The 21,707-nt window shown below is 39.9% G+C and overlaps 1 protein-coding gene across 3 annotated transcripts in view; it reads left to right on the top strand.

The window, feature by feature from the left end:
* RNF125 (ring finger protein 125) overlaps positions 1 to 21,707 on the top strand; it is a 47,166-nt gene that overhangs the window by 11,000 nt on the left and 14,459 nt on the right. For all 3 annotated transcript variants that reach the window (XR_003211084.2, XM_025886435.2, XM_025886436.2), the window contains exons 2-5: positions 5,486 to 5,639; positions 10,348 to 10,442; positions 13,002 to 13,092; positions 20,821 to 20,928. Coding sequence is in view for 2 of the 3 variants with exons in the window: in XM_025886435.2 (XP_025742220.1) it covers positions 5,486 to 5,639; positions 10,348 to 10,442; positions 13,002 to 13,092; positions 20,821 to 20,928 (448 nt within the window). In the remaining variant the exon portion in view is untranslated. The remainder of the gene's footprint in view (positions 1 to 5,485; positions 5,640 to 10,347; positions 10,443 to 13,001; positions 13,093 to 20,820; positions 20,929 to 21,707) is intronic.

Genomic DNA, 21,707 nt, shown 5'->3' with positions numbered 1-21,707 from the left:
GAAGGGAGAAGCAGACTCCCCGCTGAGCAGGGAGCCCGATGCGGGACTCGATCCCAGGACCCTGGGATCATGACCTGAGCCGAAGGCAGACGCTTAACCATCTGATCCACCCAGGCGCCCAAAAAATATATATATATATTTAAAGATTTTATTTATTTATTTGACAGAGAGAGAGACAGCGAGAGAAGGAACACAAGCAGGGGGAGTGGGAGAGGGAGAGGCAGGCTTCCCGCGGAGCAGGGAGCCCGATGCGGGGTTCGATCCCAGGACCCCGGGATCATGACCCGAGCCGAAGGCAGACGCTTAATGACTGAGCCACCCAGGTGCCCCAGAAAAACATTTTTAAAAAATATTTTTCCTCTACCATAGATCAGTTTTGCCTGTTCAAGAACTTCATGTAAGTGGAATTATACAGGCAGTGCTCTGTTGTGTCTGGCTTCTTTCACTCAGTATGTCTTTGAGGTTCCTCCATGTTGCTGTATATGTGAGTAATTTGTTATTTTTTGTTGCTGTGTGGTATGCCGTTGTAGGAATATGCCCCAGTTTGCTTTTTCATTTTCTTGTTGATGGACACCAGGGTTATTTCCAGTTTGGGGCTGTTATAAATACACTCCTTATTAATATTCTTGTACAAATAGATACATGTTTTCATTTCTCTTTATTTAATGAATACATGGGCTTGGTATTGCAGGACCAAAAGATGCCTATATATTTTGTTTTATAATAAACCAGGGCCCCTGGGTGGCTCAGTCATTAAGCATCTGCCTTCGGCTTGGGTCATGATCCCAGGGTCCTGGGATCAAGCCCCACATCGGGCTCCCGGCTCTGCGGGAAGCCTGCTTCTCCCTTTCCTACTCCCCCTGCTTGTGTTCCTGCTCTCACTGTCTCTGTCTCTGTCGAATAAATAAATAAAATCTTTAAAAAAAAATCTACCAGACCATTTATCCCAATGATTGTAACTTTTTTAAAGAATCATTTATTATGTAGGTAATATGGTCATAGGGTTCAAACTTGAAATTTGACAATGACAATACTCACCTCTTCTTTCTCGTTCCCATTTCTCCAAAACACTAGGTAAATATTCTTTTTTATTTTTATCACATACCCACCTCTTCTTTCTAGTTCCCATTTCTCCAAAAGGTAGGTAAAGGTTCTTTTTTCTAATCTTTTTAGATGTTTTTATACATCTATAAACCTATAAATAGCTCATACTATATAGATAGTTCTACACTTGGCTTTCTTTTCGTTTGTTTTATTTAAATTCAAGTTAGTTAACATATAGTGTATTATTAATTTTGGGGTAGAATTTAGTGATTCATCAGTTGCATATAATACCCAGTGCTCATCCCAACAATGCCCTCCTTAACGTCCATCACCCATACCCCATTCCCCACCCTCCTCCCCTCCAGCAACCCTGTTTGTTGCCTAGAGTTAAGAATCTCTCACGGTTTGTCTCCTTCTCTATTTTTATCCTATTTTTTTTTCCTTCCCTTCCCCTATGTTCATCAGTTTTGTTTCTTAAATTCCACAAATGAGTGAAATAATATGGTATTTGTTTTTCTCTGACTGACTTATTTTGCTTAGCATAATACATTCTAGTTCCATCCACGTCGTTGCAAATGGCAAGATCTCATTCCTTTTGATGGCTGCATAATATTCCATGGTGTATATATACCAATCTTCTTTATCCATTCATCTGTCGATGGACATCTGGACTCTTTCCATGGTTTGGCTATTGTGGACATTGCTGCTATAAACATCGGGGTGCAGTATATCATTTTGAATCACTATTTTTGTATCTTTGGGTAAATACCTAGTAGTGCAATTGCTGGGTCATAGGGGAGATCTATTTTTAACTTTTTGAGGAGCCTCCATACTGTTTTCCAGAGTGGCTGCACCAGCTTGCATTCCCAACTACACTTTGCTTTCTAAGAGGTTTTATTTTTGAGTTACCTTGTTTTTGTGCCTTGTTGTATGGCATATATATATATATATATATATATATATATATATATCATACACACACACACACACACACACACACACACATTACCTAAACCTGAATAACCCTGTATGGATTCTAATTAGACAATTCATTTAATGTTTGATCACTTACATACTTTTTATGCTAATGTACTAGAGGAAGGATGTTAAATTCTCCAGTTCACAAGACTTGAATTTGATAATTGTACCTTTAAGGGGAGACTTTTAATCTCAGATTTTTTTTTTAAAGATTTTATTTATTTATTTGAGAGAGAGAGAATGAGAGATAGAGAGCACGGGAGGGAAGAGGGTCAGAGGGAGAAGCAGACTCCCTGCTGAGCAGGGAGCCCGATGTGGGACTCGATCCCGGGACTCCAGGATCATGACCTGAGCTGAAGGCAGTCGCCTAACCAACTGAGCCACCCAGGCGCCTTCAGATATTTTTGAACTAAGCCGTTCTGCAATCTTATTTCTGCACCCCGAAAAGCGAGACTTAAGCTGCAGTAGCATCCATTCCTCTCCTTATTGGTAACACTTTAAAAAATCATGGTTTTTATGTACTCATAACCAGCAAGTTCGGTCTGTCCCAAAACACCTTAGTCTTGATGTGTTTTCTCCATTTAATAATTACTTTTGTTAAAATGGGTACAGCTAATTGATCTATGTGATTTGCAACTAATATTCTCATAGAATGCAATAATGTCTGTCTAATGCTCATTTGAGAGTTTCATGCCACATGTAACATCATTGTGCAAACATAAGGGAGTTACAGTGAAGGACTTGATTTTTTTTTAAATGCCTTAAATGTGCTACTTTTCATGTATATCTACTAGGCATTTCCATTGTTATAGTTATCAGTTGTAAATGCAAAAGCACTACAAAATGACAGTAGAAATGTACTCTGTGCAAAGTTGGCTGGTTTATACAGGTACATCCACAGTTTTATAGTTTTGCTGCTTCTGTTTGTCACTGGGAGGAATTGAGGTGACTTAAAAAGGACTACAGATCTTTCTTTACTCAGTGGGGTTATGTCCCAATAAATCCATCCTAAAAGGTAAGTCAAAATGCATTTAGTACACCTAACCTACCAAACATCATAGCTTAGTTAGTCTGCCTTAAATATGCTCAGAACACTTACATTAGCTCACAGTTAGGCAAAATCATCTAACACAAAGCCTATTATGTAATAAAAGTGTTGAATATTTTGTGTCATTTATTGAATGCTGTACTGAAAGTGGACAACAGAATGGTTGTCTGGGTACAGAACGATTGTTAAGTGTATCAGTTGTTTATCTGCATCGCTGACTGGGAGCTGCCCAGCGCAGCAAGGAGAGGATTTCCTGCCTACCGGGAAAAGCTCAAAATTCAAAATTTGAAGTATATTTTCTCCTGAATGAGTATTGCTTTTACATCACTGTAAAGTCAAAAAATAATAAGTGGAACCATTGGGGTAATTGGGGACCTTACACGCATACTTTGAGCTCCTTCCAAAACCGTTTGAGGTGCAAAGTACTACTGTCTTCAGGCTGTGTAAATTCGGCAAGTTGTTACATGTCTCTGAACCTCTGTTTGCCTCCAGTCAAGGGAGGAGAGAGCAGAGCAGCATGTTAGGATTACTCTGAGAGCTAAACAAGAGCATGTCAATCAGTGCCCACCACAGGGCTCAACACCAATATTCGTCTTCTGTTTGTATTGGTATAAAACTCGAGTAAGTTGTGAGGAAAGGGGAAGACTTTTGTTGACCGAGATAGCAAAGTATCATCTGCTTGCTCCTAAATCATGTGAGTGAATAATTCATGTCAGAACCCTAAGTGTTGTATGAGGATTACAGCTTGACCATTTGGACCACTTGTAATAAATACCCTTCAAGACTACACTCTGGGGCGCCTGGGTGGCTCAGTTGGTTGAGCGACTGCCTTCGGCTCAGGTCATGATCCTGGAGTCCCGGGATCGAGTCCTGCATCGGGCTCCCTGCTCAGCAGAGAGTCTGCTTCTCCCTCTGACCCTCTCCCCTCTCATGCTCGCTCTCTATCTCATTCTCTCTCTCAAATAAATAAATAAAATCTTTAAAAAAAAAAAAGACTACACTCTGAGAACCACTTCTTAGGGACTCAAAGAAGTGCAAGGGCAGATTGGGTCTTGGAACTTGCAGGTAATCACTTGAAGGACAGAGAAGTGAAATACAGCATAGGACTCAGATCTTGTCTTCAACAGGGGATTGTGGGCACCTTGACTGAGGTCCCACCAGATTGTATCTCATATAAGAGGTGTAGTTCCTGCAGAGTGAAATCAGGGTGCTATTTGCAAGAGGAAGTGGACGCTGGACCGGCATAAACATCAAGCAGATGCCTCAAGAACAATGCAGGTGTCAGCATCCTCTGTGTATATAAGAATTTTGTAACAGATGCAGAAGAGAGTTCTTTTAAGCATCAGTCATGGCTAATATAATTGAGAGTTCAGTTTGGGAAATTTCAATGAACTCTATACCTATGATATGTGAACTTTTCTACACATATATATATTTAAATTTTTAAAAAAGATTTTATTTATTTATTTGAGACAGAGAGAGAAAGAGAGCAAGGGGTGGGAAGGGGCAGAGGGAGAGGGAGAAGCAGACTCCCTGCTGAGCATGGAGCTCAATGTGGGACTCGATCCCGGGACCCTGAGATCATGACCTAAGCCAAAGGCAGACGTTTAGCCGACTAAGCCACCCAGGCGCCCCAGTATATTTAAATTTTAAAAAGCTTAACTTTTGCCATAAATTAATATTCCCAAATAGATAGTATATGGTGAGCACTTTAAGAGCTATCAGGCCACGCTAATGTGTATAACTTATCTAAATGTCATTTTTACTTTTGTGTGTACTTAGTCTTCAACAGCTCCTATAAATAGGTCCAGATTTTCTGTGAATTCTATTGATTATGTTAAGATTTTATTATGATCATCTTTAAATAAGCCAGAGAATAAATTTCTTGACCTGGAGGACATTCCTAATGGTGCTCATTTTGATTAGATAATTTTCTATACCTGGGGATGACATTAAAATTATTTTGTAAGGCTGATCACGTGCATGGTATTTTGCCTCCTGGATTTCTTGCTATTTTCTTATCTCACATACAAAATCACACAGAGCAAAGACCTATTCCCCCCCCCACCCCACATTTGGGGTAAAATAGGATTAGAGAAAAGAAAGAACACATTAGCTGTCCTTTGGGTTATAGTTTTAATTCGGCTTATAGGAATACTCTTTTCATCACTTTGTGCCCTCTGTTCAAATGCACGCAGTGAGTGTAGTGAGAACGTGTGACTCCAAAGCAGTCTTACTGGGAAGGTAAGAAGCTCTCTGCCAAGTAGAGGATGCAAATGCACTTTCAACTTGGCAGTACAGCCAGCTCCTAGTGTACAAGGTGTCATTAAAATACACTTTACACAGAGGGACACACAGTGCTGGCTCCCTTATACCTTAAAGGAAAATAACGTATTCTTGGTTTGGTTGGGGCAGATTCTGCCGTTCCTGTATCGCCACCAGTCTGAAGAACAATAAATGGACCTGTCCTTATTGCCGGGCCTATCTTCCTTCAGAAGGAGTTCCAGCCACCGATGTAGCCAAAAGAATGAAATCTGAGTACCAGAACTGCACCGAGTGTGACACCCCGGTATGTGGCCCTCTCTCTGTGCTCACGGTTACTGGCTTAGCCGGCCGAGAAAGTTGTCAGGCGGCCAATCATTTCACCTGTGCCTCTGACTTCATCCTGCCCGGTCTTTCTGAAGTTTACTGTCCCGCCTCTCCCCTGCCTTTTCTCCAATTTCCTCTGTGTATGCTGTTGTGAACTTGGCACCCGACTCCTGCTGTCTCATTTTTCAGACAAATGCTTTCACCGACCACCTCCCTCGCGTCCCTTCCCATCACTCCCGTGACCACGCCCCCCCATTATGTGGCCTCCATTCCCGCTACTCTTGCAGCCCACCCATGAATAATAGCTTTATTATTAAATCCAGTGGCATAATTCCTCCTGTATTCTGGACTTCGCAGTATTTCTGTCAGGTGACCCTGTCCCCCTTGTGGCAGGTTTCCTCCTTTGATGCTGTACTAGCCTGGTTAGATCATGTGAAGTCTTGCCGGCCATGGAAAAGAGTCTAGATTTTATCCTAAACGCAATAGGGAGTCATGGAAAGAGTGTACTCTTTTGATCGGGTTTATATATCTATTTTTTTAAATTTTTTATTGTTATGTTAATCACCATATATTACATCATTTGTTATATATCTATTTTTAAAGATTTTATTTATTTATTTGCGAGAGCACACCAGCTGGGGGGGGAGGGGCTGAGGGAGAGGGAGAAGCAGACTTCCTTGCTGAGCAGGGAGCACGATACGGGGCTCGATCCCAGGGTCCTGGGATCATGACCTGATCCAAAGGCAGATGCTTAACCATCTAAGCCACCCAGGCGCCCCAGATCGGGTTTATATTTTTAAGATAACTGCTCTCTCGTGTGAGTGGAGAATGGCTTGTAGGGGGCTAGAGCAGGGTTGGTGGAGCCAATTCAGTGGCTATTGCGATGGGTCAGGTAAGGAAGCTGGATTAGGGTGACAGCGTTAGACAGAGAATAACAGGTTGTTTCAAGGGCGCCTGGGTGGCTCAGTTGGTTAAGCGACTGCCTTCGGCTCAGGTCATGACCCTGGAGTCGTGGGATCGAGTCCCACATCAGGCTCCCTGCTCGGCAGGGAGTCTGCTTCTCCCTCTGACCCTCTTCCCTCTCATGCTCTCTATCTCTCATTCTCTCTCTCTCAAATAAATAAATAAAAAATCTTAAAAAAAACATTAAAAGAAAAAACAGGTTGTTTCAAGGGGCACTTAGGAGAGCGAATTGAAGGAAATTGGTAACAGACTGGATGTGGAGCTGAATGAGAGTATAAAGTGTCAAAAATACCTCCTGGGTTTCTGACGTGTGTAGGTGCAGGTGAAGGTGCTGATACGGGGAGCGGATTTGGAGAAGAATCCACAAAGTTTTAAATATGTTAACGTTTGGGCGCCTGGGTGGCTCAGATGGTTAAGCGTCTGCCTTCGGCTCAGGTCGAGTCCCGCATCGGGCTCCCTGCTCAATGGGGAGCCTGCTTCTCCCCCTGCCTCTCTCTCTCCTCTCTCTCTCTCTGTCTCTCATGAATAAATAAATAAAATCTTAAGAAAATAAATAAATAAATATGTTAACATTTGAACTGCTAAGGGGAAGATACTATTATACAGAGTCCAGAGTAATCAAAGGAGAGATTATGTGTTAAGGGTCTGAATTTTTTTAGAGAACCTTTCTTGATTGTTAATCTACATTACAGCCTGTTACGCTTTCTGAGTACCCTGTGCTTTGTACCCTCTTTGTACTATTTATCACCGTTTGGAATTACGCTTTTGTGATTTTTTTTTTAAAGATTTTATTTATTTGAGAGAGAGAGTGAGAGAGAGAGCACATGAGAGAGGGGAGGGTCAGAGGGAGAAGCCGACTCCCTGATCAGCAGGGAGCCCGATGCGGGACCCGATCCCGGGACTCCAGGATCATGACCTGAGCCGAAGGCAGACGCTTAACCAACTGAGCCACCCAGGCGCCCTGCTTTTGTGATTTTTAAATGTATGTCAATTATCCCCACCACAGTTAAGTTCCGTCAGGTTAAGGACTATGTCTGTTTTATTGGCAACTGTGTGTGTACCCAGCACTTTGAAGTGACTGGCACATAGTTAGTGCTTAATATATTTTTTGAATATTTAAGACTCAAGAACCTACTCATGGCTGTCTGACTACAAAATTTATGCATGGTCTTTGGAGTCAGACTTCCTGGGATTACATGTGAATTCTCTCACTCATTATTTGTGATGTGGGGACGTTATTATCTAAGTTTTTGTTCATGTTTTTGTAAAATGAGGAAAAAGATAGCATTCATGTCACAGAATGGTGAATAGTTGTAAGGGAAAATGATAAAATATATATGGCTTTTGGCACTGTCTGGAACATGGCAAATGTGCAGAATAATAGCTTTTTACATTCCTAATAATAGATTATTACTTATTTTTACTTTGATATTTTTTGTCATCATATAAAATTCAACATGCACAAAATCAAACTCACCCTAGTATTCTGTCATCCAGTTTGTTTTTTTTTTATCCCACCTTTGGTGTCTGTCAGAAACGCGAACATTCTCTCAATTTTCCCGGCTAGAAATCCCCTTCCTTTTTTAACCCTGATCATTCACAAATATTTCGATTTTTCCTTTGAGGTATTTCTTATATCTGTCTCTTCCTTTTTATGTTATTCCTCTTGCCAGGACTATTGCCATATCCTCCAAGAATAAGGAGAGTCTTACTCTTCAGAGTCCCAGCCGGATCTCCATTCCACGAGGCCCGGCCTTAGTATCACAGTTTCATATCTACTTGTCCAGGTGTGGTTTTTGTCCCCCCTCTGTTAGATGATAAGCATCTTTAGAGCAAGCACAGTGGCTTATGTTTCTTCTGCCATCTCTCACAGTGTCTTACATAATTTTGTGTCTAGACACTCCATGAATTTATCAATTCATTTGTCAGTATACAGTTCCCAGATTTCTAATTTGTATCAAGAATGCTTATCTTTGGGGCGCCTGGGTGGCTCAGACGTTAAGCGTCTGCCTCCGGTTCAGGTCATGATCCCAGGGTCCCGGGATCGAGCCCCACATTGGGCTCCCAGCTCAGCGGGGAGCCTGCCTCTCCCTCTCCCATGCCCCCCTGCTTGTGTTCCCTCTCTCACTGTGTCTCTCTCTCTGTCAAATAAATAAATAAAATCTTCAGAAAAAAGAAAAAGAATGCTTATCTTTGTTGTTCAAGGAATACAAAGAGGAAGAAAGAAACTTTTAAGAAAAGTAATAAAGAGATGTGAGAGAATTGATGTGCAAAGTTGGATAGGAAAGCTTGGGAAAACAGTGTGTTTTAAGACAGCTACCTCGATGGGTCCTAGGTGGATATTGGTAAAACGGATTTGTTTTCACTTTTCCACTTGCTTTTATTTTTGTCCTTTGTTAAGCAATCATAACAGTTTCCTTGACCGGGTAGATTTCATGTTTGAGGTTTAACTTCCGTAGCTTGAGCAAAACGAAGCAGCGTGGGTCGACCACCTTACCACAGCTATACAAAGCTTCCTTTAGCAAGATCTTATCAGAGTTTCTAATGAAATATTTAGTAGCATATGTGTTATTTAGCCACAGATCCCTCATGGTTAGGATCTCTGAATGTATATCCTGAGGAACAAGGGCTCTTTATTCTGCCTTGGTAAAAATGGACTGTTAAGAGCTGTCTTTTATGTTTGCTCTTAATGGGGCCATTAAGTATACTGTGTATTGTGGATTCATTTAATACTGCTGGATATATTATAAAACCATGGTATTTATATCTTTCCCTGAGGCACAGGATTTCCTTTTACTTACTATGGCCATCTTTAAAATTAAAATCCATCTATTGGTTCTTTTTATCTCTCTTTTCCTTTCCCTCTGTCTCTTCTCACGTTTTTTTTTTCCCCTCCATCTTGGTTGCACTCTTTCCTCTCCCGTTTATCTTTCTCACTTCTTACCATCACCAGGTTAGGTAATGGTGTCCAAAAAAAGTAAATTTGAGTTAATATGTCTTTCCACTTTATTTGTTGTTGTTGTTGTTAAAGATTTTATTTCTTTATTTGAAGAGAGCACAAGCAGAGGGGAGGGGCAGAGGGAGAGGGAGAAGCAGGCTCCCCGCTGAGCAGGAAGCTCAACGCAGGACTCTATACCAGGACCCTGGGATCATGACCTGAGCTGAAGGCAGACGCCCAATGACTGAGCCACCTAGGCACCCTGTCTTTCCACTTTAAAAAAACATACGCTTTCTAGGGGCGCCTGGGTGGCTCAGTTGGTTAAGCATCTGACTCGTGATTTTGGCTCAGGTCATGATCTCAGGGTCCTGGAATCGAGTCCTGCATCAGGCTCTGCACTCAGCATGGAGTCGGCTTGAGGATTCTCTCTCCTCTCCCTTTGCCCTTCCCCTTACTCACTCGCACGCGTGTGTGCTCACTCTCTCTCTCAAATAAATAAGTAAATAAATATTTAAAAAATAAAAGTAAAATAAAAAATATATGCTTTCTAGAAGAACAAACTCAAGAACTCAACATTTGTGTCTTCTAAGTATTAGAGACATTTGTAAAGTGTTATTCTTGATAATGCCTTAACTTTGTTGTACTCTTGTCATGAATATATCCTTTTAATCAGCTGACCCATTGCTATGACCTTATTTGCAATAATGAAAGTAATAAAGCTGGATCACATAAGACTTCATTGAGCCCTTTTCAACAGGGACTTTATTTTGAATTTGCTTTTATATAGGTTTGCCTCAGCGAAATGAGGGCACACATAAGATCTTGTGAGAAGTATATAGATAAGTATGGACCGCTGCAGGAACTTGGGGAGACGGCAACCAGGTTTGTTTCGACACAATGTAATTGAATGTTAAACTTGATATGCCTGTAAAGAAGTTAATAGGCTGGAAAGGTTAACCTTCTTATTGTGAAAATACGTATGGAGTTCTGTTCAGGCTCTGAACCATAACACCTATTTATTGGTAGTCATTTGTTAATGGCAATAATTATGAAAGAATTTTGCTTTCTCTACTTGAAAAACGTTGCATAAGGGGAACCGAGTATTGGAGAGATTGGGAGAACTTGCCCAGACAAGTTTGTATTAAGGAACATCCAAAAATAGAATGTGGAACTGTTCAAGTTCTGCAAGGCTCTGCTTTCTGACTAATGGCTTGAAGTAGGTCCTGGTTCAGAGCCTCTTCTTTTTCACCCTTCCACTGCCACTGCTCAGTGCCCCAGCTCATTTCCTCTGGTTTTGCTGGTTTGGCTTTAGAAGGTAGGAAGTGACATCTCAGTATATAGTCTAACAAGGAAGAACAGGCCTGGGCCAGGCATCCTAAACCCGATACATTTTTGGTGGGTTATGTTTTATGGGGCTGGAGGAAGGGTGGAGGTAGTAGTAGGGGCAATGGAGAATATTGACCATTATTTGTTGTTCCCTAAAAAAAAAAAAAAATGAAATGAATCTGGGCATGACCTATCCTGTAATTCCAAAGTTTGGAGTCTCTCCCTCCCAACAAAATAAGGAAATGATTTGTGTTTCCCTGCATAGGCTAATGGCTTGGAAACCATTAGTGGTATTCCGTAAGAGTGTGATATTTTTTCTCTATCCTGAAGGAAAATGTTAGTCTTACTTATTTTAAGAAAATACACTCAAAGCTTAAATTTCCTAACCTGAAGTCTAAATGATTGCCCTGCTTCCTTTTGTTTTACTAGATATTGCTTTGCAGATGTATCCATTATTGTAGGATCAGTTTTATACCTTGATGTTATAAATTTTAAATGAGGATTTTAGCTCAAAACAGAGTATGAATTCTGTTAGATTGGCTGCAAGGACCAGTAAGAAGGAAGGATAATAAATGGGTTAAAAAAAGGTATGGGTTTGACTGCAAGGTTGATAGGCTTTATGAAAATTTAAAAATATATGCGAGCTAATTTAAATTAAATAATTAGAATTAAATAATAAAGAATTAAAATAACAAAATGAGGAGTGTTGTTGATTAATCAATCTTACAGGATAGATTGATATTTGCATTTAAGATAGAAATCTTTGCTTTATAAAAGAACTTATTACTACATAATTGAAATTTTTAAAATTCTTTTTTTTTAAAATTTTTTTATTGTTATGTTAATCACCATATATTACATCATTAGTTTTTGGTGCAGTGTTCCATGATTCATTGTTTGTTCATAACACCCAGTGCTCCATGCAGAACGTGCCCTCCTCAATACCCATCACCAGGCTAACCCATTCCCCCTCCCCCCCTCCCCTCTAGAACCCTCAGTTTGTTTTTCAGAGTCCATCATCTCTCATGGTTTGTCTGAAATTTTTAAAATTCTTATACAGGGAGCTTATCTGGAGTACAAGTGTCAGGGAACAGGAAGTTGTATCTATGATAGAAAGTGAGCAAAAGGGGCGCCTGGGTGGCTCAGTCGTTAAGCAACTGCCTTCAGCTCAGGTCATGATCCCAGGGTCCTGGGATCGAGCCCCGCATTGGGCTCCCCGCTCGGCAGGAGGCCTGCTTCTCCCTCTCTCACTCCCCCTGCTTGTGTTCCCTCTCTCACTGTCTCTCTCTCTCTGTCAAATAAATTAAAAAAAAAAAGTGAGCAAAATATTCCAAGCCTCCATATTGTCCCTATGAGTTTAAGGGCAGCACTGTCCAATAGAAGACATAGGTAATTTTATATTTTCTCATAGCCACACTAAAAAAGTAAAAAGAAACAGTGAAATTAATTTTTAGTATATTTTATTTAACTGAAGCTAGCTTAAATATTATTATTTGAACATGTAATCGATATCAACATTATTCAGATATTTCACTTTTTTTTTAAATATTAAGCCTTTGAAACCCAGTGTGCATTTTGTACTTCCAGCATAACTCAATTTCAGTAGCCACGTTCCAAGTGCCAGTAGACATATATGGCTCCTAGCTCCTGTAGTGGACAGCACAACATAAGGGACAAATACTCCTTAGATATACCAGTAGTTACCTATGGTGGTGGAGTTGGAGAACACGTAACATCCAGTTATGGGACCTGAATTAGGAAAGCGGGAAAGAAAAAGAAACAGGAAAAAGTAACCCAGGGATAGCTGGGTGATGTGATCCCCCAGTTTCTCAGTTAATGGGTGCTCAGATTGCACTTCTTTTCCAAAGAGAATAAAGTGCTTCGTGTTCATTATATATAACTGTTTCTCTGCTGTGTCCCTATAAGGATACTTACTTTTCTCTGCCGTATCCCTATGAGGATACTTACTTTCTCATCTGACCATTATCAGGATGGAAAAATAATGTCAAATCAGGAAAAACGAGGGCTGGGAACTAGATCTGCCTACATTCTATTTTTTACCTCTAGTTAAATGCCAACAACTTTAGTAATTTTTGTATTCTATGCAATTTCCAGGTGTGTGTGTCCATTTTGTCAGAGGGAATTGGATGAAGACAGCTTGCTGGATCACTGCATTACTCATCACAGATCAGAAAGGAGATCTGTGGTAAGCAATTTCGTTACTATTTCTGCAGTGTCTGCATTTAATATACACTAGAAATCCATTTAATAGGCTTCTATTCATAGATATGTTATAAAGGATAGTTTATGTCAAGGTTGTGATAATTCCGTGACTATTAACAATATGTGAAAGTGTTGAATTGGAAAGTGCTAAGAATTACTAATGTGCATTCTTTCATTTATGAACTTAGACATTCTCTCTTACACATAATTATGGGCATAATCAACTAAGAAGATCCAAAACACATAGCTAAGATCCAACTCTAGCATACTAACTGTGGTCACATCCTAAGTAAAAAACATTTTTTAATAATGCAAATAGGATTATCATGACAATTTACTAGAAATGAAAAGTAGAAAGTTATTCATCTTATTCATTCTATTGTTTATTTCATAGTCTGAGTATTTATCCATATGCTTGCACATTAAATACACATATTGCTCATCATTTCCTAGGTTCACTGTGATGCTTCCTTTTTTTATTCTTTTCAGCCTGGCATTTTAGTTCTACTTTGCCGTGTGGCTTTGATAATTTTCATTTTTTGTATAGTTGTGAGGGAAAGCAGGGTGGTGCTGGGTACATCCTCATTTACTTAGCCCTTTTACTATTTTTTGTACACTTGTTACCAATTTTAGGATTTGAATTCATATTGTACATTTGAACTTTTCCTTCTATTGGATTTTTTCCTAAGAGGAAATTCCTTAGATTTATCTTCTGGGACCAAAAAGTGCTAAAGATTTTATTTATTTATTTGACAAAGAGAGACACAGCGAGAGAGGGAACACAAGCAGGGGGAGTGGGAGAGGGAGAAGCAGGCTTCCCACGGAGCAGGGAGCCCGATGTGGGGCTCTATCCGAGGGCCCTGGGATCATGACCTGAGCCGAAGGCAGACACTCAACGACTGAGCCACCCAGGCGCCCAGTGCAAACTTTTTAACAGCTCTTGAAATATACTTCTAAATGCATTCCAAAAAGGTTAAGTCAATTTATATTTGTGTCCGCAATTTAGGAGTAAACCACTTTCACCTTAACCTGGCTAATATTGGGTGCATTTATTTTAAAATTAAAGTAGAAGGCTTAGCAGATATAAAATGATACCTCGAAGATTGTTCTGAATTTTATTTTCGTTTTATGGTATAAATATGTATATGTATATATTTTTATATATGTATGTGTGTGTGTATATATTTATATACACAAATATATGTGTATGCGTGTCGTTTATATAGATAGGAGTTTTGGTGTGTTTTTTTTGTTTTGTTTTGTTTTAAGATTTTATTTATTCATTTGAGACACAGAGAGAGAGAGAGAGAGAGAGCATGAGCAGGGGGAGAGGCAGAGGCAGAGGGAGAAGCAGGCTCCCTGCTGAGCCAGGAGCCTGATGCGGGGCTCGATCCGAGGACCCTGGGATCATGACCTGAGCTGAAGGCAGACGCTTAACCAACTGAGCCACCCAGGCAGACCCAGGAGTTTTGGTTTTTTAAATTTGAGTTTTAAGGTTTTTTTTTTTTTTTCTATAAAATCCTCTTGGAAAGTGATGAGATTGAAACGTAGTTATATTGGATAGATAGATGATAGATATTTACAAACAAGGATAATTCTTATAACAATCATAGAAGATAGGTGTGATCACTTCCATTATACAAATAATAAATTGAGGCTCAGAGAGGTTACCCAAGTCTTGTAAGGTCACCAACTGTTAAGTAGCTGAGCCACAATTTGAACACAATAGTCTAGCTCCAGAGCATGGTGGACCCCTGTGCTCTACTAGCAGGTTCACAAGAGAAGCCACACAGTAGAGTCAAAGTATTTGTTATTGATCTTAATGGTTTAGGGGTTTTGGTTCTTGGAATGGCTTGATATGTGTTGGGAGAGCAGGGGAGATTATCATGGGCCTTTACTGCTCTAGTTGTTCTGTGGGAGGAACTGGGCTATGGAGCTGTTTTATATTAGGTCCCTAGGGAGCTAGAGGAAGTTAGAAGGAAGAGTTAGGATGGCATAATAGTAGCGACCATTTACCCAGTTCTAAGTGCTTCTTTGTCTCCTAGCAACCGTAAGAGGGTATTATCCATACAACCTGAGCCCTAACCACAGTACCCAGTGCTGCTCTGGCTGGAGGAACACCAGGTGCTTTGGACCATGGTCTTGGGCTGCATCATAGCAGCATTCTGGGGCAGGTCATGTACTGGTCTGTCCACTGGTACTGTGTCCCTGCTCCAGCAGAAATCCAGTCCCCATGCTGCTCAGTTTGGCCATCAGATTGAAGGTGGCTCGTGGAAGCTAGGTCTTCCTTGATTTAGAGGTAATAGAAGGAACTGAAGAAAGTGGATCTAAGGGCAGAAATAAACCAGGAATGGTGGGATCAGATTGCCCATGGAATTAATAGTCAAAAACCTAGGCTTTGGAGGAGATGAACTTTGGTACCAATCCCAGCAAATCCCACCAATGTCTTTGCCTCTGTTTCATCATTTGTAAAATGGGGATGGTAATAATGATCCCATTTTCACAAGGTAGCAGTAAATGAGTCAGGTGATAATGGTGGGCTACTACCATTTTTGCAACTACATAAAACCAAGCTAGTGGAGATTTTGAGGAAGCCATGTACTCTCACAGTTGGGGAACCCAAGCCAGAAGGGTTGGGGAGTGAAGTGGTGAATTTCCAAAGACCAGGATGCTATCGTGGCCTTGAGGCAGGAGCAGATTGTTCACAAAATCCGTGGTTCTGTAATACATGAGGGCTGTCTGTAGGTGGTCTCTAGAGCAGAAGACCTTCAGTTTTCCTGTTAATGTTTCATGCTTGAGTAGAAACTCGAGCCATGTGTCGCTCTGAAGGATCTAGAACCACTGGAATTCCGGATATACGCTTTGGTTATGAAACGGCAGGAAGTAGATACTGTGGCATATTTGGGGTTCACGTGCTTAGGAATCCCCCAGTGGGGGCATGCTGGTGAAAATACCCCAGGAGAAGTCCTAAGTCCAAGGCTGATTCTGGGTTGGTGTGGAAGTTAGCAAGGAATTATTGCTTTGAGGGGCTGGGTTGTTGGGTTTGCTTTCAGATAAGATCAGTGACCTCATCTGACTTAATCTGGTGTAAGAAGTTTCAGCAGTTAGAGATTTGAGCAAATGATTCTGCCTTCTAGATAAAATTAGATAATTCAGAAATCGAACCACAAGCCACTAATCTTTTCTTTCCGAGTTGCTCAAGACTGGGGTAGTAGATTAAGAACATCAAGAAATTGTGACTTTTCTTACATGCAGCTTTAAGAACCGACAGCTCCTTTTTGTCACATAGTAATTATATTCTGCCATGTTGTATTTTTTATTTTAGAGAGAGAGAGCACTTGTGGGAGCAGGGGGGAGGGGCAGGCAGAGGGAGAGGGAGGAGAGAGAGGCAGAGAAGCAGACTCCTCCCTGAGCTCCGAGCCTACACAGCACGGGGCTTGATCCCAAGATCCTGAGATCATGACCTGAGCTGAAACTGGGAGTTGGAGGCTTAACCAACTGAGCCACCTAGGCACCCCTGCCATGTTTTATTTTTTGAAAATTTGCCTCTGTGGAATATTAAACTCAAAGGAGTCCAGTGACATAAGCAGCATGCTTCAGATTGAATTGAGAGACCACTTTTGAGAGAAATTTGGTATTTTGTTTTGGAAAAGGAAGATGTTTCAGCAAAAGCCACACTTTCTGGCTATTCTCTCCGCCCAGAGTGCTCTTTCTTTCAGTGGTTGGCTCATATTTATCCTTTAGAACTCTGCTTAAATCTTTCTTCCTCAGGGAATCCCTCCCTGACATCCAAATTACTTTCAGCTCTTGCTTTCCTCCCCTCTTTTTTTCTCATTTATCACCATTTGTAATTGTGTGTTCGTTTCAGGTCTGTCTCTCCCTGTAAGGTACCAGGGTCCCGAAGTCATGGAACTTCTTTGTTCAACGCTGCCTGCCCACCTCTTGGCAGAGAACCTAGCGCATAGGAGGATATAGTGATTATGAAAAATAAGATATTAAAGGAAAACATAATTCCATTCACCCAGATTCAAAGGTTCCAGTAGTCTCTTACTTTCTGCCTTGCTTCCGAGATTCATTCCTTAAGGGAAGGGACAGGACTTTTATTGGTTTGGAACATAAACTGTGGTGACTAGAGCCTGAGCCACCTGCGCCACAGTGGTTTATTTCTGTGGGTATTTAGAATATCTGTGACTCGACTGGGCAGTGGGAGTGTATGTGCATAAATGTTTTGGAAGGAAGGAAAAAATCTTTATTAAATTTGCTTTCAGACTCTTGCTAAATTAGATGTGCAATCTGGTACCTTAATTTTGGTTACATTTTTGCCTGTAATTATTTTCAGTGCATGTCTCTTTTCTCTTTTTTTGGATTCAGGAATTTTAAATTTCTTTCCCAAATGGCACTTGCCATCAGATAGTTGCTGTGGAGGTTAATCTAAACCACAGATAGAACTGGGTGTCCCTTGTAATAGGTGTTCTGAAGGATTGAAGTTGGTGGTAACTTCTGATATGGTGGCTTGTTTTCACCTGTGGAGTTCACCATCAGATAAAGTCCATACTGAGATGAGGTCAGCATCTTTTGAATATACACTGTGCATTGATTGATTCCTAATATGAGTATCATGGCCTGGGAGCACTGAGTGGAGGTGCATAATAAAGGATGAGCTGATGTTAGCAAATTGGCAACGTTAGTGAGAGTATAGGTGAACACTTAGGTACTTGGCGATGATTAGTCAGCCTCTTACCATTTCTTTCTCCTTCCTATTCTTACCCTCTCCTCCCTCAGGTCAGATCCCTCACTTTAGGACACAAAATAAATCCTTAGAGTAGTATAGATGTTCACCTTTGTTTTCCAATGTCCTTCTGGAAGAAATCTCTTGAGTTACACAACTAAATATGTACAGCAGAAGACCGAAGTCTCCACTAGCTCCTTTCAACATCAGACTAAAAACAAAAACTACTTTGCTTAAAGTTCCAGGTTTTCTGTATCTTTCTCCTTCACTAGATCTGGAATCTCCTTCATCGTTGGGTCAGGGCTTAGCATCTCTGTACCTCTGACTCTTGACATGGGGCCTACAGAAGCCATAATAGGTGCTCAAATAAATATCTATTGAGCAGAACTGGTCCCAACTTAACCCTTGCAAACTCATCTCCTGCCACTTCCCTCAACATGCCCTACCTTCAGCTTCCCAGAGCTTTTCCCATTCCCTAAGCAGGCCTGTCCTTTATGCATTGACTTCTCTGCCTGTGATGCTCCTCACTCTGGCATTTGCTGGCGCCTTCTTCAAGACTCATTTCAGTTACCGGCAGCTTGGCTGAAGCCTCTCCTGATTTCCTGGGCAAAATTAATGATTTCCTTTTTAGGTCTTGAACTGCCTTTTTGAGTATAACACTTGACTATATGGTGTAACATCTTGGGTATAGCACTTGCTTTGCAGTATTGAAAGTATCTGCTTACGTGATAACAATAGCAACCATTTATCATTTGTGCCAAGGACTGAGCTAGTATAATGACTGAGCTTCATAATGTTAAATGACACCTTTTAAATATACAGACAGCTCTGCAAATGAGCTAATTCTCATTTTGTAGGATAAGATTAATTACTTGCCAAGGCTAAGTCAGTGAGAGGCAGAGATGAAATTGGAAACTATTTTCCAGGTACTTGGGCATGCAGGAGCGAACAGGACACGTGGAGTTTCTTCCTCATGGAGCTCCAACTATTCACGAACAAGGATCAAATAGTAGTAAATACATGGTGTTTATTAAATGCCTAGTATGTACCTGGCACATGGAGGACATTCTCTCTAAACGTCATAGCTACTCTACAAGTTAGGTGGTGGTATCTCCACTTGACCGAAGAGAGAAGTTCATGTGCTGAAGGTCAGTCACACAGCTCGGTAGAGCTGGTGCTGGGATTTGAAAGCTCCCCGATTTCACAGGCCATGCAACACAACTGTATCTTCACTGGTTTGCATATTCCAGGCGCCCAACACATAGTAGGGGTACTGTAAAGAGTACTGAATGAACAAATTTCTATAACTAGTGTCCCTTCTTTCACATAACAAAAAAATTAATGTTGCTTTTTTGTTAAAGTATTTCTTGGTCTCAGCTGTGTTCTCATTACTACATAGGGGTCTATCTTGGGATAGCCAGTGTTGCCAAGTAACCAAGATAGCTAGAGCATTAGAAAATCATAAATGACTATCAAGCGATAATAACTGAAATGATGTAATTTTATTAAAAATAAGACACATAATAATGGACTAGAGCAAAATTCAGAAGTTAAACTATGTATAAATATTGAGCATACTGAAACTGAGACCCCCCCCCAAACAATAAGAATTACATAAAGACCTCATTTAAATTTAAAGCAAGATGTTACCACCCAAACAGACAAATTAAGCACTGTTATAATATGAAAAGAAAATCGAATTATCTATTAGGAGGCCTAGATCCCAGTTCTGATACTTACAGTGGTATAAATTTAAGCTAAATTTTTTTTCCTTTCTGAAATTGAGTTCATGAAAGAAACAGGACAATAATTAATTCACTAGGTTGTTGTGAGGATCAAATAAGAATACTACCTAATTTAATGCCTAACACATACCTGGCCCTCAGTAATGATTCTGCATCTCATATTTTAAAAAATGAAAATGTGAAGAAATAGAATTTTAAAAAACCCTAGGATAGGGCGCCTGGGTGGCTCAGTTGGTTAAGCGACTGCCTTCGGCTCAGGTCATGATCCTGGAGTCCCGGGATCCAGTCCCACATCGGACTTCCTGCTCGGCAGGGAGTCTGCTTCTCCCTCTGACCCTCTTCCCTTCGTGCTTTCTATCTCTCATTCTCTCTCTCTCTCTCAAATAAATAAATAAAATCTTTAAAATAAATAAAAAATAAAAAACCCTAGGATAAATTATAATAAAGCAGTAAAAAAAAATGTAATAAAGTAGTGTATTTTTTTTTAAAGATTTTATTTGAGAGGGAGAGCACACGTGCATTGGGGGTAGGGGCAAAGGGAGAGGGAGAGGGAGAAGCGGACTCCCCACCAAGCAAGGAGCCCGACATGGGGCTCGATCCCAGGACCCTGAGATCATGACCTGAGCTGAAGGCAGACAGTTAACCAACTGAGCCACCAGGTGCCCCAACTCTTTATCATATACTACTTTAGGGGTATATGTTACACACAAACCCAAAAAACTGAGTTCATGCAAAAACTGGTGAAATCTAAGTAAGGCTTGTAGTCTAGTTAATTGCCAATTTCTTGGTTTCGATAATATACTGCAGTTATAAGGTATTACCACTGGGGAAGCTGGATGATGGAGTCATGGGACCTCTTGCATTATTTTTGTAATTTCTCATGAGTTTATAAATACTTGAAAATGAAAAAGGTTATTTTTTAAAGCCATTAAGTATTTCAAGAGGGAGGCAACTGATTAAATAAATTATGCTACATCTACTAACTGCAATATTGTTTAAATAATAGATTGATAAATATGAAATAAATAGCTATACTGTTAAGTACAGCAAATGCATATGAAGAAATAAATGCAATTTTATTTGGTTAATATTTATGCAGTTTTTAAATGTTATGCTGAGGAATGGCCAATAGATTCATAAAGTTAAAATTCACTTGTTGAATGGTTATTTAATTTTTTAATTCTGACATTGATTATTTTAAATTCTTTCTTGAACTCCTGATTTTCTTTATTTCCAGTTCTGTCCACTTTGCCGTTTACTACCTAATGAGAATCCAGGAAGCTTTAGTGGCAGTTTAATAAGACATTTGCAAGTCAGTCACACTTTGTTTTATGATGATTTCATAGTAAGTATATTTTTTTACTTTTACATTATGTTTCTATGTGGCGTGTGTTAAGCTTACCTTTTTAAATCCAAGCGAATAAAATTATAGCAGAAAAAAATGTGTATGGACCTGAAGTTAAGTATCAGCATTAAGTAGGAAATTATAAAAATATAATGTTTATAAACCTGACTATTGATATTATCTGCCTTAGACAAAATGATTTTCTTTGTGATCTAGATTGTCATTTTATAAGGTACTAGATTTCACTTTCGAATTATTTTAATTTCTACTCTAGTCCCCTCCCTATATATAGTTTTAATTTTTATGAAGTTGAAAACTTATGTAGCTGAAATGAGATGAAATCACATCAGTGTTGAAATGGCCCAGAGTTTGTTCTGCATCCGTTGCTATTACAACACATTCAATGGCTAATAACAGTTATGTAGTAAGACACACAGGCCTCATGTTTTATTTAAACTCCATGAGACACAAAACTCATGTCTATCGCATGTTTTTAAACTGAAAAAATTGTATTATGAAAAATTATAAACATATACAAAAGCAGACAAAACACTACCATGGACCTCCATATTATCAGTAACTACTCATCAATAACTACCAACTAATGGCCAATCTCATTATATTAAGCATTTTTTTTCTGTTTTATTGAGAAATAATTGACATGTAGCACTGTGTAAGTTTAAGGTATACAGTATAATGACTTGACTTATATAGTGTGACATGATCACCACAATAATTTTAGTTAACAGCCATCGTCTCCTATAGATACCAAAAAAAAT

Source organism: Callorhinus ursinus, unplaced genomic scaffold (genome assembly GCF_003265705.2).
Source record: "Callorhinus ursinus isolate GAN/ISIS: 27379988/994484 unplaced genomic scaffold, GSC_fseal_2.0 scaffold11, whole genome shotgun sequence".
Classification (NCBI taxonomy): domain Eukaryota; kingdom Metazoa; phylum Chordata; class Mammalia; order Carnivora; family Otariidae; genus Callorhinus; species Callorhinus ursinus.
Note: the sequence above shows the minus strand (reverse complement) of the source record. Positions and strands in the feature narration are given on the sequence as shown.